The sequence below is a fragment of the Primulina huaijiensis genome, chromosome 10, assembly GCF_012295235.1.
Source record: "Primulina huaijiensis isolate GDHJ02 chromosome 10, ASM1229523v2, whole genome shotgun sequence".
Classification (NCBI taxonomy): domain Eukaryota; kingdom Viridiplantae; phylum Streptophyta; class Magnoliopsida; order Lamiales; family Gesneriaceae; genus Primulina; species Primulina huaijiensis.
In genome coordinates this window covers 2,159,905-2,176,162 of record NC_133315.1, presented here as the reverse complement: position 1 = coordinate 2,176,162, position 16,258 = coordinate 2,159,905, and the positions used below count along the sequence as shown (strand labels likewise).

Sequence of the window (16,258 nt, the reverse complement as noted above, 5' to 3'; positions counted from 1 at the left end):
TAAAACAAATCCAAATAACATCCGTCAATTGTTCTCCTAGCAGTATCGTTTGTTGCACCCGACACGACACGAATCATAAGTTATTTGTGCATAAAAATAAAGTTTCGGTTGAAAAAAAAAAAACAAAACAAAATGAGACATGTCGACAACAAGCGTAACATGGGAAATGTCATGGGTTGGTAAGAAGTGCAAATACCACATGCAGGACGTGCGTCTGAGTTGACTCGAGCACCAACATACATAAAGTCAGAAGTCCGATAGAACCGTGCGACTCATTCGATTTTGACATTACAACATTTATAAATAGCTATTGATTTGTTTTTTTTAAAAAAAAAAATTACTAAATAGTTATTGATTTTAATATACCTGTACATTAATTATTTTTTTTTAATAAATGTATTTCATTAAATTAAAAAAGATAAAAAGACTACATAGTACAAATATACTGAACATCCTCCGGAGATAATCGTATGAACAATAGAACCTCAACGCCTACGCATCAAGATACACAAAATAAATCAGTGGCAATCGGTAGCCATCCATTTCATTATCATTTGTATCGTCCATGCAATAAAAATGGAGAGAAACCATAAATTTTAAACTTACGATTTGGATTCATTTCAAGTACACTCATTTATTCACCAACGGCAACCATTTCTAAAAGTATTAATGCAACAAAGGGATGGAGCTAAGAATAACGAACCATCTCAAAGTAAATGAAGCATTATAGAGTCGCTCCAGAGATCGAACCTTAATAGCGACGCTATAGAATAGACAAATCCGGCTGAACAAGATACTGCATTCCAGGAAACGTTTGAAGATGAATAAAAACAAGTTTCCTTTCTCAACACAACAAAATTGCTCTTATCCACACTTGTTCCCCTCAGCTCGAAATCAAATCAAAATAAAAAGAGCGACAAAATTGACCACATGACAAAAATATTTGTACATCCCGGGGAAAAAAACATACATCACCATGAAGTGCAATTGGCATAATCATAGCTTCCTTGCAGGTCCTTAATGGCGTCGATAAATAACATTATGGTAGATTGCTGTAAGAGGACTAATGGGGCCATTCTCGCTGAAACTTATTTTAAACGCACAGCAGCGGCAATGAAACATGTAGAATATTTCATTCTCAAAAGAATGAGATTCCGGATAACTACACCTGTTACACTTATGTCATGAAAACTCGTTATCCACTTGAATGATAAAATTTTGTTTTAAGATTCTACCATCTATGGAAAAGCATTACTTATATGCATACCTTGTCATGTTCGTTATAGGCCAAATAAATGGTATTTACAGGAAAGAAGCCTGCATTTTTTGGAAATCAAGGCACCAACGTAAGCGTGGTCTCTGTCCATGCAAATAATTTGACTGCGAAAATTCATGTGCGAGCTAACTGGTACGAACCCTTAGATGAACTAAAAATGGACAGCACAACTGGTTACAACATTGCAAAATTGACGGAACAAGGAGCTTAGAGCTTAGATATGATCATATGGTTATCTGAACACCAAGCTGCCATTTTGTTGGAGTCTCAACTTTTCAATGAGTGACTGGAAGAAAGATTTCAACTCCTTAACATCGTTTTCCTGACAATATATACAAATTAAGAAACCGATGATGGGTCTAAAAATATAATTGCAGCAAACCATAGTTGTGATTTTACAGCCTCAATTAGTTAAAACACCAAGAAATCAATTCTTAGCTGAATCACACTTGTATAAAGCATAACTATAACTATAGCTAACGCAAATTAGGTATCATAGAAGCATAGGCATAAGACGACGTGTGTGTGAAATGTCCAAAGGAATCATATTTAAAAATATAAGAACTTCCAGATAATTCTATTACATATAATTCTAAATATAAACGAATAAAACAGCAGCTATTAGTCTAGAGGTAAAAATAAATTGCCATTTTTTGTATTTAAATTTGGATTTGCTATCCCTATATTCAAGGCTCCTTAAGCCTTAAAGTAAAGGGAAGGTTAGGCCACTTTATCAAAGGACTTGTTTCAGGATATAAACTCCGAGTGGCTAACATTTTAACTATGTGCAAGCCAGGTGGGGTTTTAACTATGGTACAAAGAATTGAAAATTTATACCTGCAGCTTTTTGTAGTACTGCTCAGCCAAGTCTTGAGGGCAATGCACATTTGATAAGCCTTTTGAAACAAAATGAACAATGAAATCGTTGCCAAATGTCTCATACATGACCTTTTGAGCCAACACAAGTTCTCCAAACAAGACCAGCTGCCAAAGAACCAAAAGAATAATTGGTGTCGGTGTGAAATTATTAAAAAAAAAAAAAAAGAAATTAGGTAGCCGAAAATGTTCGTAGAAGCTAACATAAATTAGTAAGATATTCAGTTAATCAACATACATTTTACCCACAAACAACTAAGCTGTTCAAGCATAGTGTAAAATTACCAAAAAAGAATAATTACACAATATACTTTCGCACACAACTCTCACACTTGGATTCTAAATTCACCTTATGCCCAATAACATTATAAGATAACAGTCTAGATCCACTTGACATATCAATGAGCAAGCAAGGAACATTTCATGGATGAAATAGAATCAGACAAGATTCTAAATGGAAGCAAACGACAATAAAATGTAACATTTAGCAGTAAATGTCAAAAATCTAAAATAAAACCATTTCATAATTTTTAATCAATTCTACTAACCACCATTTGGAATGCCACTTGTCATCTGTCAACACCAAAAGTACATAATTAGTATATTATACAAGCCATTACAAAGATTTTAACTACAATAGATGCCATCGTGTCGAAACCACTTTTCCCAAGAGCTTACCTATTGGGAAAGATGATTTCAACATGCTACCGATGCCAAAAGGTCACATGTTTAAAACCCATTGAATGCAATCCTCATTATTTTCCCAAGTTTGTCTTGAGTAACCATTGTTGCCTAATTGTTAGTTGAGGTGGACCAAGGTGTTTTGAATACTTCTCAAATGTGACACAACTGTCAAATATGGTAGAGAAAATGGTTTTTTCTTGAGTGTTGAGTGTTCTCTTGCCTGAGGTAGAGAAAATATATTTTCAGTCATACTCAGAGATAGGATTTTGAGAGATTGAGTATTTGTTGTATACACTTGTAATATTTCTTCCAATAAAGATTTGCAGTAGCTCCGTGCACGTGGTCTATATTGGGTGAAGAACGCAAATCTTTTTGTTCTTGTTGATTATTTTATTTCACATTTTTGATACTATATTATCTTCATGATCATTATCGCTTTGGCCTAACCAACAACTGGTATTAGAGCCTTGTTGTAAAATTCCTTAGAATTATGAGTATGCTATGTGGTTGCAACTTTGTATGATATTTCAGATCTGAAAAAGATTTTTTAGATTTTTTGCTAAAGCCAAAGAAGCGATGACTGGAAATGATGGATCAGGACCGGGAGTTCTGGTACAGATTAGAGATTATACGTATAGCAAGAAGTTGCATCAACCTCTATCGGGAAAGAAGTCGGAAAAGATGGAGGATGATGATTGGGAGCTCCTTGACTAGCAGGTGTTAGGTGTAATACGATTGACTTTAATGAAGAACGTGGCACATAACGTGGCGGAGACATAAACCACAGAAGAGATGATGTCTATTTTATCGGACTTGTACGAGAAGCCATCAGCAAAGAACAAAGTACATCTCATAAAAAAATTATTCAACTTGAAAATGGGAAAAGGTGTTTCGGTGGCTAAAACATGTTAATGAATTCAGCACGATTGTTTCTCAGCTAACCTCGGTTGAAATAATTTTTGATTATGCGATTCGTGCACTTATTCTTATGGCGCATTTACCAAATAATGAGAACCGATGCCAGCATCAGTTAGCAATTCAGTTGGCAAAAGAAAGCTACAATTCAATGATGTCAGATATCAAATTCTTGCCGAAAAAGTTCGCAGGATGGATTGAAGCGAGGGGACATCATCAAGATCTGCTCTAAATCTCGAAAACAGAAGAAGAAGCAGGAGTGGCGAAAGAAGTTCTAACAGATGGCGCAATAGATCCAAGTCAAGAAATGGAAAAGACAAAAATACTTTTGAAAAGAATTTGAAGTGCTGGAGCAGTTGTGAAACTTGGTCACTTGAAAAAAATTGCAAATCAACAAAAAATAATGCAAATGTTGTTACTGAGGAAATACATGATGCTCTATTGATTCTTGGATTATGGACTCAGGAACTTCGTTTCATATCGCTGGTAATCGTGATATATTCGATAATTACATCGCTGCTGGTGACTTGCATGGAAGAAAAAGTAACGCTGAATACGTGTTCATATTAGGTGATACAGTAGTAAGCTGCGTGTCTAAATTGCAAAATATAGTTGAGATTTCGACTACTGAAGCTGAGTGCGTTGCAGTTACAGTGGCTAGCAAGGAGATGATATGGTTAATATGATAATATCCTTTCTGGAAGAATTGAGTCAGAAGCTTGAAGGTAACATTTTACACTTTGACTACCAGAGTGCTATTTATTTAGAAAAAAATCCTGTTTTTCATGCCGGGACAAAACATATACAGGTTCGGTACCATTTCATCATATTAGTACTGGAATATGGAGTCTTAATGCTTGAGAAGATTCCTGGAAGTAGATGATATGCTCACAAAGACCGTAACCATTGACAAACTGCAGTTGTGTTCAATTTCAGTTGGACTGCAAGTATAAATGAAGATATAGGAGCTGCTTCATTAATGGTATGAAGACATGATTGAAATCAAGTCTTCAAGGGGAGGAATGTTAGGTGAGGTGGACCAAGGTGTTTTGAATACTTTTCAAATGTGACACAATTGTCAAATATGGTTGGTGGCAGCTAGCAGCTGCATTTGGTTTTCACATGCACGGGAACCTTTATAAATAGGTCTCCTTCCATCTCAGCTTATGCATCCCATCTTCTCATCCTTAGAGAGAGAGAAAATAAAAAAAATGGTTTCTTCTTGAGTGTTGTGTATTCTCTTGTGTGAATTAGAGAATATTTTCTCGGTTATACTCGAAGATGGATATACTCGGAGATGTGATTGTGAGAGATTAAGTTTTGTATACACTTGTAATATTTCTTCCAATAAAGATTTGCAGCAGCTCCATGAACGTAGCTTATATTGGGTGAACCACGGAAATCTTTATGTTCTTGTTAATAATTTTATTCCGCATTTTAGTACTATATCATCATCATGATCTTCTTCGCTTCGGCGTAATTAGCCAACACTAATTCCCAATCAACTAGCACATACACACAGTTATTAATTTGGACAATTATCTTCCAATATCTGGTTTACAGGGGTCAATTTATCATCAAAACAGAGCACCACATATGAAATGATATGCTGAATCACTTATGATGGATATAGGCAAGGCAATTAAACAGGATAAAAAGTCGGCCAAAATAACAAATCAGATATGTTTTATGTAGCCGCATGGCAAAAGAAATTCCTCTAATTCAAAAATTCAAACAAGGTCCAATCTAATCAGAGATCTCCATTAACATTCAAAATTAATGTTCTAAATTCAAAGATTAACAATAAAAGAAAAACTTAGCATAAAACCATCTCTTAATGCAATTTTGTAATTTTTCAAAAAGATATCTAGTTTATGCAGGAAACACACAATAACGCAAGTCATTGCCATATAAAGTGCAAACAATTTATTCTAAATATCAGCCATGAACTTACGGTATTTGCATCGCGAAACTCGAAGGATTTATCAAGCACACTAAGCAGGCAGCAATTTGTTGCAAAGGCCTCAATTATGAAACTCTGGAAACCAGGTACCTGAAAAGTAGTTTTTCCTTAGTACTCTGAAAAACCGTCGCTGCTGAAATGGTACCCCGACAGTAAGATACCTTCTCTTTGTCACAAGAACCAGTACACCAATCTTTGATTAGCCTGACAATTATCTGAACACATGCCTGTATCATGTGAAAATTTGAGATTTTACCACGTCTCCGACTTTCCAAATACCACATGATTTAGTAGTAAATCTCAAATCAAAAAATTCGTAAGATTTTGAGGGTGTGAAAAATATAGAAAACACACCTTTTTTATCAGAATATCCTTATGATTACAGCATGTGTATAACAGCAACTGCATCATCAAATCCAAGTATCCTCTACTTTTTGGAGAGAGAAAAACTGATGAAAGATCATGCATAGCAATCACATGTAGGAATGTAAAAAAGGTTCTCTGAAGATCTTGCAATTCACGGATTTCCTGAAAATCGAGTAATCATCAGAAAATTTTTAAACAGGCTAGTTATAAATGGTCCAAGCACAAAAGCTCGAGATACAAAAAAATAAAACTACGAAAGGCATGACTAGATAAGCATCTCAAGTATCATAATCTACCTATTATATTTCATGACGTATATCCGCACTAGTATCCTCAAAATTTCTTGGTTCTTACGGCTAAGTTCAGTTGAAAAGAGTCAATTTTTCAATTAAACAGCTGAAGGGAATACCCAAAAACTTCACATACCTCAGTACATCCGCCACCAGATCCTGATAAAACATCAGTCCTGGGGAGAATATTGAATGCCCTGCCAGCAATAACAGGGTAGACTTCTTCCAATATGCCATGAACCCCGATATTAAATTTGCAGATGAGCTGATTAAGCAATACCAAAAAACCCACCAGTTCCCTTGGCTGCACATTGTCGTTAGAAAAATCAACCCTCAACTTTCTAATGCAAACTACGGAAGAAAGAGTAGCTGATAAGTAGAAAACACTTGAAATTGCTATTGGGTATGTCCATGTTGTGACAGTCACTAATAAATAAGAGTAACTATTGAAGTCCACCCACCCACTCCTAATCTCCACAAGTCACCTGATAAATAGTATTAAGAAACTATCCTAATATGCACAATATAAAACTACGCCTACATCTCCATACCCTAGTTGATAATATGTTAATAACATAATAAGTTGGGAATTAGAAAGCCTCGACCATAGGCATAATAACAGGACACATAGTACAAGCAATGGCATACTCTTCCATCCTTACGAGGTATTTCAATAAAAACTTATACAGATTACAAAGCATTATCAATTTAAAAAAAAAAAAGAATCATCAGACACTTTCAACACCGATGTTGTTTTGTCCAGAGTCAAAACAAAACAAGATTCGTCGGAGTGAAGAAAAAAGGGATAAAAAAGTAATTGTAGCCAGCAACAATATGAAGAGTAAAGACGCCCTCAACCTGCTTAATCGCCATATCAGTTCAATCATCAGCAAATCATTAAAGTATAAAATTAATTTGAACAAGAGTTAAGATAGATTTAAATGAAAGTGTGACAAAAAAAAGAAAGTCGTCTATATACCTCACTTTCTGGAAGCAACTGTTCCAGTGCCTTTGGAAGATAAGGGAATACAGAAACTCCTAGAGTGTCCACCATACGGTGAATGAAAGATGTAACCTGTAAAAGGGAGAGCTCCATTAGATGATATATTTTATTTAATTATTAAGAGAAAATCCTGAATTCTTACCTTACACCGCACAGGTTCAACTTTTGGGAAGACGACAAGTACTTGTAGAAGAATATCCAATGTCTGTGCAAAAAAAAAAGTAAATTCTGTTTTTTTTTAAAAAAAAAATGAAAAGAAGAGCTTGTGAAAGTAATAAGAAAAACTAAGACAAAATATCAAGTACTATGAATATTTAACAAAGATGGTGAGCTCAAGTCAGATTCACCATTTTATCAAATATCATATGAACCAGTGGACAGAAACATTATCTAGCATTCTTCGTTTTGTGCAGAGGTAGGTAACTGTTATCCAAAAAAATAAGCTCAAAGAATCTAAAGAAGATGCACAAGTAATTTGTGGGGGAAGCATGGTATCTGGCCTGTGTGTGTGCAAGTGGATAAGGAGGGGGGACCAAGTCTAATTGCTGATGATTAGAACTTGAATTGACTGCATCGAGTAACTAAATAGAATGACAAAAACAAAGGAGTAAACTGATGGTGACCAACATGCATACTACTTAAAGAAACTTAAATAATCCATAATTCGACAGAGTCAAGACTTGCACTAACCTGTTTGAACATGAGACCGACAGCTGGGCGACTTGCAGTAACGAGACGCTCACTAAATCCCTGAATCAGACAAAATCCAAGTGTCTATAAATGCAAATGAACAATGGTAAAATGAAAACAAAAGAACAATAGGAAACTACCAGTATCAACACACTATTTACTTACTGTCCAATAAAAACAACTAATGACAATAAAACAAAATCCTTATCCATCTCATAATATTGCTCGGCTTCTTGTGTTTCACCAAATAAATGACAAAAATGTGAAATGACAAACATGGAAAGAAAAAATCCCAGCTAAAGCGCACAGTGTATGATTGTAAGCATGGAAGGACAAGATATACCTTGCTAATAGCATTAATTGCTATAATTATTTGCTGGATGCTTCCTACATATGAAAGAGATTCCTCGGATTTGGCATTGGAGAGGACGACGTCAACCTGAACACGCACCCAGATTTTCTGCTCAGTAATTTTTATCCAAAACTTACAATGTGATTGCCGGTTTTACAGATGAGAATAAATTCAACACCAAAATCATTTCTACACGAGGACAAGGGAAGCGAAGCTAGATGCAGTTTAAAAAACGTCAATACATGCAAAAAAAACTTGACCTGCTGACAAAGTGGAGTAAGCAGTGAAGAAAGATATTCCAATTGCTTCTCTGGAGATACATTTTCCATCCCAATCAACAAACCTATTGCCTGCAGAAATCAATAAGTACAGAAAAATTAACTCTTGATTATGCAAATTATTGTTAAAACACAGATTCCAAAATTACCTCATAGATATGGCTTCCATCTTCAGCCCCTGAGGATGGCTTCGATGAATTGTTCAGTCTTGTAAATTGGGCCACGGTGTCCTGTAGACTCTGAAGTTTAATATGAATAAATTAGATAAACCAAAAAGATTAGCATACAATGGCAGCTGTGCTCCAATTTTCAGTGACAAATATCCAAAAACTGCAGAAAAATTTATGAATTATTTATACCTGCAAGATTGTCTCAATGTAAGGTACAAGCTTTGCTTTAAGCAATTTCACACACCTCATGAAAAGATAGCTCGCTCTTCGACTCACATTGACATTTGGATGGTGTATACCTCTCTCATCGAGAAAGGCGCCCAATACCATCAGAATATATTGACTGTTCTCCTGCACAAACTTCATATATCTTGTTATCGTCTCCAAATACACCAGTGCAACAAGCCTATTAGAATGGCATGGAAATCTTGTGGATAAAAGCATCGGGACCAATTCTCCTAGTACACCATTGCCAGTTCTCAGTGCATCATCATTTAATGATTCTCCAAGTGCATAAAACAAAGAAAGAGCTGCTTCCACTTCTTCAGTGTTTCTATCCTCAGAGGATGAAACAGCTCGATCCAATGAGTTTCTGATAAACATATGGGTTACATCAGGTGCAACACGACCTATATTGCGAAGCAATACAAATATATCCTTCCGAAACTCCACCATCCTATCTTCTTCTTCCCTCCCAATCTTGTCCAATATGTCCAGATTATTACGATACATGGGATCAAACTGAATCAATGACCGGATCACTTCCAAGATCTTTCCCAGGTGAAGCAGCTGTGTCTCTGTCAATGTTGAATGGCTCTTCATTGTACCAACATAACATGAGAGAAACTGCACAATGCTGAAAGCCGAATCAACTTCACAATTCTGCAAGACATGAAAAACTGAAGGTAAAACCCCATTCAGGAGATCCAACGAGATCTCCTTGCCATCCTCGGTGGTCAAGTGCTTAAAACATTCTAAAACCTCAGAGGCATATCCCGTGAGCAAAGAAGCTAAACTGGACATGAACTCCAAGTCAGTATCATCTGCTACTAATCCAAAAACTCTTGATATTTGAAGGCTCTGCAGAATGGCAAGCTTTGGTTTGGGATCCATCCTTTTTGAAACAACCGCAAGAACAACACCAGCAGCAGAAGCACGTAGTTGATCCGGCAATCCATCAACCAACATTAATTCAAACAATAATCGGGTAAATGTATTATTTGCAATCAATCCAATATCAATCCACAAAACATACCCCCTCATTGAATCCAAAACACTTGCACACAACTCAGTGTCCATATTTTTATACATGGAAACAATATCATACCAGGCCCCTACAATCTGGGGCACGCATTGAGCCCTCATTGCGTCCTTGATCCTTCCCGACACCACCACCTCTTCACCACTGCGTGGATAGTCAAAACTTATTATTTCATCATCCAGAGCAGTCAAAACGCGACAAAACATATCAATGACCACAGTTCCTTTACTTAAATTTGGCAAGAAATCAATAAAAACAGATGGCCAAATTAATGGGTACTCAAAGTAAATTAATGTCACGAAAACCTGAGCCAGCTTATTTTTTACAAAGGCCGGCCCGTCTAATACTCTCACATGATTATTACCATCGCCATTGACAGTCTCATAACATGCCATTGAAAACACAGATTTTCTAATGAATGACTTCTCCTCAGGGCTCATGGATGAATATTTAATCTGAAGCACCTCATCGAGGCACTGCAAACACCAAAACTGAACTTGAACCAGCTTAGAGAAACACAGTTTCTCCACACATATGCTACAAATTGATGGGGTCTCCTTAATTTGCTGAATAAAGGCAATAGCTTGTGATTTTAGCACCGAATCAACCCCACCATATTCATCAAAACATATCAAAATTGCCTTTTCCAGGTCATCCATCACAATCACAAAACCCTAAACCCTACCAAAACGAAAAACAGAATTACTCAAAACACTCTCTTGGTTGCGCAATTCACCGAAATTGAACAATGGACAAAAAGAAGACAATCAATTCCCTGCTCCTTCACTAAAGTTTCATTCGAATGGAATCTGATCGAATACACAAAATCTCCGTAAAACCCAAATAGAAATAAACTGACAAAGCAGAGATTTGGCAAGCGCTTCAACAGCATGCAGTAGAAATCGAAAAGCTTTATTTTGTCCGACGATAACAAATTGGTACTTAGGGTTTCCCAGCGTAAGGTTTCGTTGATGAATGCAAGTAAACTGTTGAGGTGTGTCCGTATATAAAGAGGGAGTCACAAAAGATCTATGGGTTTTATAACTGTGTGTATAAAGAGGAGGAGAGGGGGTGGAGGCTGTCTCAAATCTCAATAGCTCATGTTTTTCATTCATATCAATCCCCCACACACAAACAATTAGAAAAGGGATGTCAATTTCCTTTTAAAATATCACAACAGATCAATTTTGTGAAACGGATATTCTATATGGATCATCCAAGAAAAAGTATTATTTTTTATGTCAAATATATTAATTTTATTGTAAATATGGACAGATGTGACCCGTCTCACGAATAAATATCCGTGAGACCGTCTTATGAAAGACTTAATCTTAGGATATAGAAGAGATTTTTTTGTCTGATTAAATAAATAGACAATCGAGTATGGAGATAAAGAAGGTTATAATGAATCTTCCATATCTTAGTTGAATGATGAAGAAAATTATTAGTATAGAATTGATGTTATTTTTGTTGGATAATATTGTTATGATAAATTATTTCTAATATTTTGTTATTTTTTCTATAATGTTTAATTTGTTAATTTTAATATTTGTTCCCTTATTGTTCTCGATAATTTTGTAGATATTTATAGCTTACTCAAAATAATTCAAATTTGAGAAAATACAATTATATGATGTAATAGTTCAATCTTCCAATGGGTATGTGGATGGGATGAAATTGAATATCTGATGGAGATTAGGATGAATATAATAAATAGAGATGGGGTGAAGGATATGAAATCCTACTCAAACTCGACACATTATCATATTTACAAATACCTATGTCGTCTTAAATAAAACAAAATCTCTAGTTGTACAATAATAACAAAAAATTATATACCATGTCATGTAATAAAAATAAAAGCTTTATATTTATTATAAAATTAAAATATTTACAAATATGTATATATACATATTTATAAATAACATTCGAGTCAAGTCTGTCCGATTCTGGTCTTTAAAGATTATTTGTTTTAAACTTGGTGATCAAGATTTGGTATGATATTCTCCCCGTTTCAATTCAAACCAGCAATTAGCTCAAATTTAAGTATTAGATTTGTACATATATGTGTTAGTTATTGTATAGCTTATAATTGAATGTCTAGAATCTAGATTATATTTTTTAAAAAAAAAAATAGATAATAATTATATTTGTCATTTATCGCGTGGATATTCTGTTGTTTCATATTTATAATTACAAAATACACAGAAGTTGTAAGATCACATTTGGATGTCGACAATACTTAAAAGCATTTTGAAATAACACATTTGATGCAGTCGAACCATATCAGAGCCAAAGATCAAGAATCATATTAGATAACAAGATTAATGTCTTAGTACATTGGGTCAAAGCTAGTAGAAGATTAGTTCAAGCTTATCAAGTAAGGATACTAAGCAGTGCACCATATCAAATCTTATGAGTGATAATCGGATCAAAGATCGAAAAACCATATCGGATCACTCGCTCACGTTCAGAAGCTCGTGAACTTCAAAGTCTTTCAAAGATCATATCGGAATACTTAATGAGAGCATAAGAGTTCTTTAATAGAATACCAGAGTAGTCATAAACTCTGAAGTCTCAGACTCATCAAATCAGAAGACTTGCTTCGATAGAGAACCTGACCAAGAATATAATTAGTTAAGCATATCAAGTTCTCATAAGAGCAAGATTTGTTGAGTCAAATCAAAAGATTGAAGAAGCTTCGTGTCGGAGAAGACTCGATAGTTTTTAATAGATTTAGTTGGTATATATTTGACTCAACACTTCGAATTTTTATAATTGTTCAATATTATATCAAATTAGAAGAGAAACCTAATAGTCGATCTAGCTTATCCAGTAACTTACAATGTCCCTCGACTATCATAAAAAGATCGACATATCATTAGGAGACACATTTTTTTTTATATGTCAAGTAATAATCAGACACGTGGACATCAACGACTACTTTTGCAGAGATAGTATTATGAATTAAATGTGCATCAAATGACATTTGTATTATCAATACAGAAAGAAAGTTCGTACTCTGATGAAGATTTGAATGTCTGATATGTCGGTAACTATTAGATTGAAGGCTATAAATACTCATGATTGAGTCATTTATTAATTGACCAAGATTTTGAGATCAAGAGCCTTTAAGAGCATTCAATATACTTCAAGATAAAAAATTGTCTTCATTTTTATGTCTATATAAAAAACCAAAGGAGCATTCTATATTTTTGAAAAAAACATGTTTCATTAATACAAAAATTTGTTATACATATTTCAGTATTCAAAAATCATATATTAGTATCATATTTGGAACATTTGATACTCAAATATCATATGTTAATACCATATTTTCAAGATTTTGAACCGATATTTCATCCAAAAAAACATGTAATTAATATAAAAAAATTTATACATGTTTGAGCACTCAAAAATCATATATTAGTGTCAGATCTAAAAAATTTAATTATGAATTATCACATATTTGTTCTATATTTTCAATATTTTGTAACGAATTTCACCTGAAAAAACATATGCATGTGGCCCCTGGGAGTGTAAAAACATTTTTTTGGTCAGTCAAAAACTGCAAGAAAAAGAATCAATTTGATAAAGACTGAACACATATTTAATTATTGAGACAAAGATTTATTGATCATATGCTTTTTTCCTAACTATCAAAAACGAATTTTTATTAAACCTTAAATAAAGGCAATGAATATTTTGACATTGGCAATGGGTCGGGCAACTCATTTTTTCACTTTTCTCACGACGAGAAACCCGTCGGCGCTGCCTTTCGGGTGTGTGTGCATATACAATAACCTGCAATTCGCAAACCACACTTCTCAATTAAACATAGCAGACAAACTCAAATAAAAATAAAAACGTTTATGGGATCTAACTTGCATTCAACTCTATAAATTATTTGCATCCATATAATTAATAATCACAAAAGTATTGAGAGCCAAACCCAAATAAAACAAAAACCAAAAAGCTTAATGGGCCCTTTTTAAGGTGAAATGTTGGACCAACTACCCATGAAATAAGGCTCCATATATTTAGTTTTTGGATGAATTTTTTAAAATAAAATCTTTTGTGGACAACATATGATATTGATAAGATTGAGACTTGAACTTAACTTAATCTCAAAATCTAGTCCAAGAAGAAAGGATTGCCTAATTCCATATATGCAACTCTCATGGATTTTATCTCACCGATGTGGGACAACTAACATTTTTTTATTAAAAAGTAAAAGATTTATCATTTTGAAATTTTCATACGGGACAAATGCTCCTTTGGTCTTATACCATTACACCTTACTATAATCTACAACCCACGATTGCTCGATTGATTAAATATAAAGATATTGTATTTATTTTATAAAAAATTTAGCGTAAACGGAATACCGATTGCTTTCTCCATATTGGTTATAGAAATTTCAGTTAGTGTTGATGTGGTTAACTTTTCTAACACATCTGCAATGTAAGGTAGCACTCCTGGAAATCAATCTAGTGCAGCAACATAAGTTTTAGGAATTCGGGAAGCTCTCGATTTGCTGAAAGGACTGCAAGTTTATGGCGTGACAACTGAATCTAATGCACAAGTGGTTGTTGACGTCTCTTACTTTGCTTTGTAATGCATGTAACAAGTCACGAAGTTCGTCCTTTGGACTATTTAGTATTAACTAATTACCCGGATCTCCACGAACTACCCGAATCTTCTCAAATCAAGTAACATATTTGGCAACACCAATTTGGTGATGTCTGTGTGAAAGTTATCTCTTCACTAAGAATGCAAACTCAGCCATACAAAAATCACAACGCGAACAGCAAACATCCGTTTCACACTTAAAACAACAACGAGAGTTACACACTAAGTGACATGTAGCCTAAAGCGCTCTTTCACGAGGTGCAGGAGTTACGTGCCCTCACTCTCGATCACATATCTCATACATTGAGTACATATTCTTCGCAATTTTTCTTGCCTCCAACACCCAAATGTGGGACAATATATACTTAGAACGAAAAAATTTACACTTAAAATGTCAACTCCTTGAATATTTTTTAATTTTTACTAGGTTTTCTTTGCGGATCAAAAATATTTTTGTGGTGATCTCCTTTAATTTTTAAATTTAATAAGCATGTTATTTTTTGAGTTAATTATGTAAGCAAAAAACGCACCTCTGTCAACAAATGCTTAATTAAAACGTCTCTTAATCCATGCAATTGTTAAGGTTACCCACCCATAAATTCAACTAGGCTAGTAGGGTTCAAAGCCCGCAAAAAGCTCCGAAAATCTGTAAATAACTCAAATCACCTCATTTTCAAGGTACACTATCTTTTTAGTTGAATATTTTAGGTTTTTGAGACTTTTATCGAGCAACTACTCACTTAAGCGCCAGTGTCTATTACAGAAATTCCTGGAACTTTTGATGATGTATGTAACAACTCACATAGAAAGAACTATTGAGTCGTGCCAAACTCTGATAATAATCTATAAATAGATTAAATCAATTCATTTTCAAAGTACACTATTTTTTTTAGTCAAATACTCGAGCCTTAAGAATTTTTATCAAGCAACTACTGACTTAAACATCGGAATATGTACACCAAGAACCATCGACGCCTCTGATTTTGTTTTGTGATGCGAGTAATTTGCACACGAAGGTTCTTTGTACTATTAAATATCAACCGATCAACCAGATCTCCACGGACTACCACATCTTCTCAAATGGGGACATTTCTAATTTTTTCAACATCAATATATACACACTACAAATATTTGATTCTAGTATACACGTACTCACATGATAAAAGATAAATAAAAACAATTGGATGGCAGCGGACACAATTCACACATTACAGAAAAGTCAATTACACTTGCACCAAATTTGGGCACGAATGACAAAATGACGCTGTATCGTAATCGAAGACTCGTGAATCTTCATGTCTACCAAATTAATGCGTACAATCCACGTGCACGTAACCGAACGAAATTGGAATATTTATGGACTACGCCAATTTATATATAATACGAATTTGAATTTTATATTTATTTTCGTTAAAATTAACTAATGGTTGCTCTCATTATAAGTTTGCACGGATTGTTTTATAATCAAATATAGGGACACGAATAGCAATTTAGAAACATAG

General features: G+C 34.4%; 1 protein-coding gene across 4 annotated transcripts; it reads right to left on the bottom strand.

Moving 5' to 3' along the window:
- Positions 1-823: 823 nt before the first annotated feature.
- LOC140986119 (exportin-T) lies at positions 824-11,243 on the bottom strand. Of its 4 annotated transcripts, none has more exons than XM_073454130.1 (15): positions 9,053-11,240; positions 8,843-8,932; positions 8,676-8,765; positions 8,407-8,502; positions 8,064-8,123; positions 7,516-7,578; positions 7,350-7,445; positions 6,507-6,674; positions 6,069-6,242; positions 5,876-5,941; positions 5,706-5,804; positions 2,114-2,260; positions 1,417-1,598; positions 1,268-1,317; positions 824-1,176 (listed from the first exon to the last, which is right to left on the bottom strand). In XM_073454130.1, exons 1-13 carry the CDS (start codon positions 10,781-10,783, stop codon positions 1,509-1,511), a joined length of 2,970 nt encoding a protein of 989 aa, XP_073310231.1. In that variant the 5' UTR covers positions 10,784-11,240; the 3' UTR covers positions 824-1,176; positions 1,268-1,317; positions 1,417-1,508. The 4 variants fall into 4 exon arrangements, with proteins under 4 accessions (XP_073310231.1, XP_073310229.1, XP_073310232.1 ...); XM_073454128.1 differs by having other exon boundaries at positions 824-1,168; XM_073454131.1 differs by having other exon boundaries at positions 824-1,168; positions 1,268-1,598; positions 8,843-8,923; positions 9,053-11,243.
- Between the last annotated feature and the right edge of the window lie 5,015 nt (positions 11,244-16,258).

Bases quoted from the DNA above. Each gene is read 5' to 3' on its own strand.
- LOC140986119 (XM_073454127.1), bottom strand. From the start codon at position 10,783: ATGGATGACCTGGAAAAGGCAATTTTGATATGTTTTGATGAATATGGT. The intron at 8,766-8,842 runs GTAATTTTGGAA...TGATTTCTGCAG, and splicing joins ATGGAAGCCATATCTATGAG to GCAATAGGTTTGTTGATTGG. The intron at 7,579-8,063 runs GTTAGTGCAAGT...TTTTTTGCACAG, and splicing joins TCGGTCTCATGTTCAAACAG to ACATTGGATATTCTTCTACA.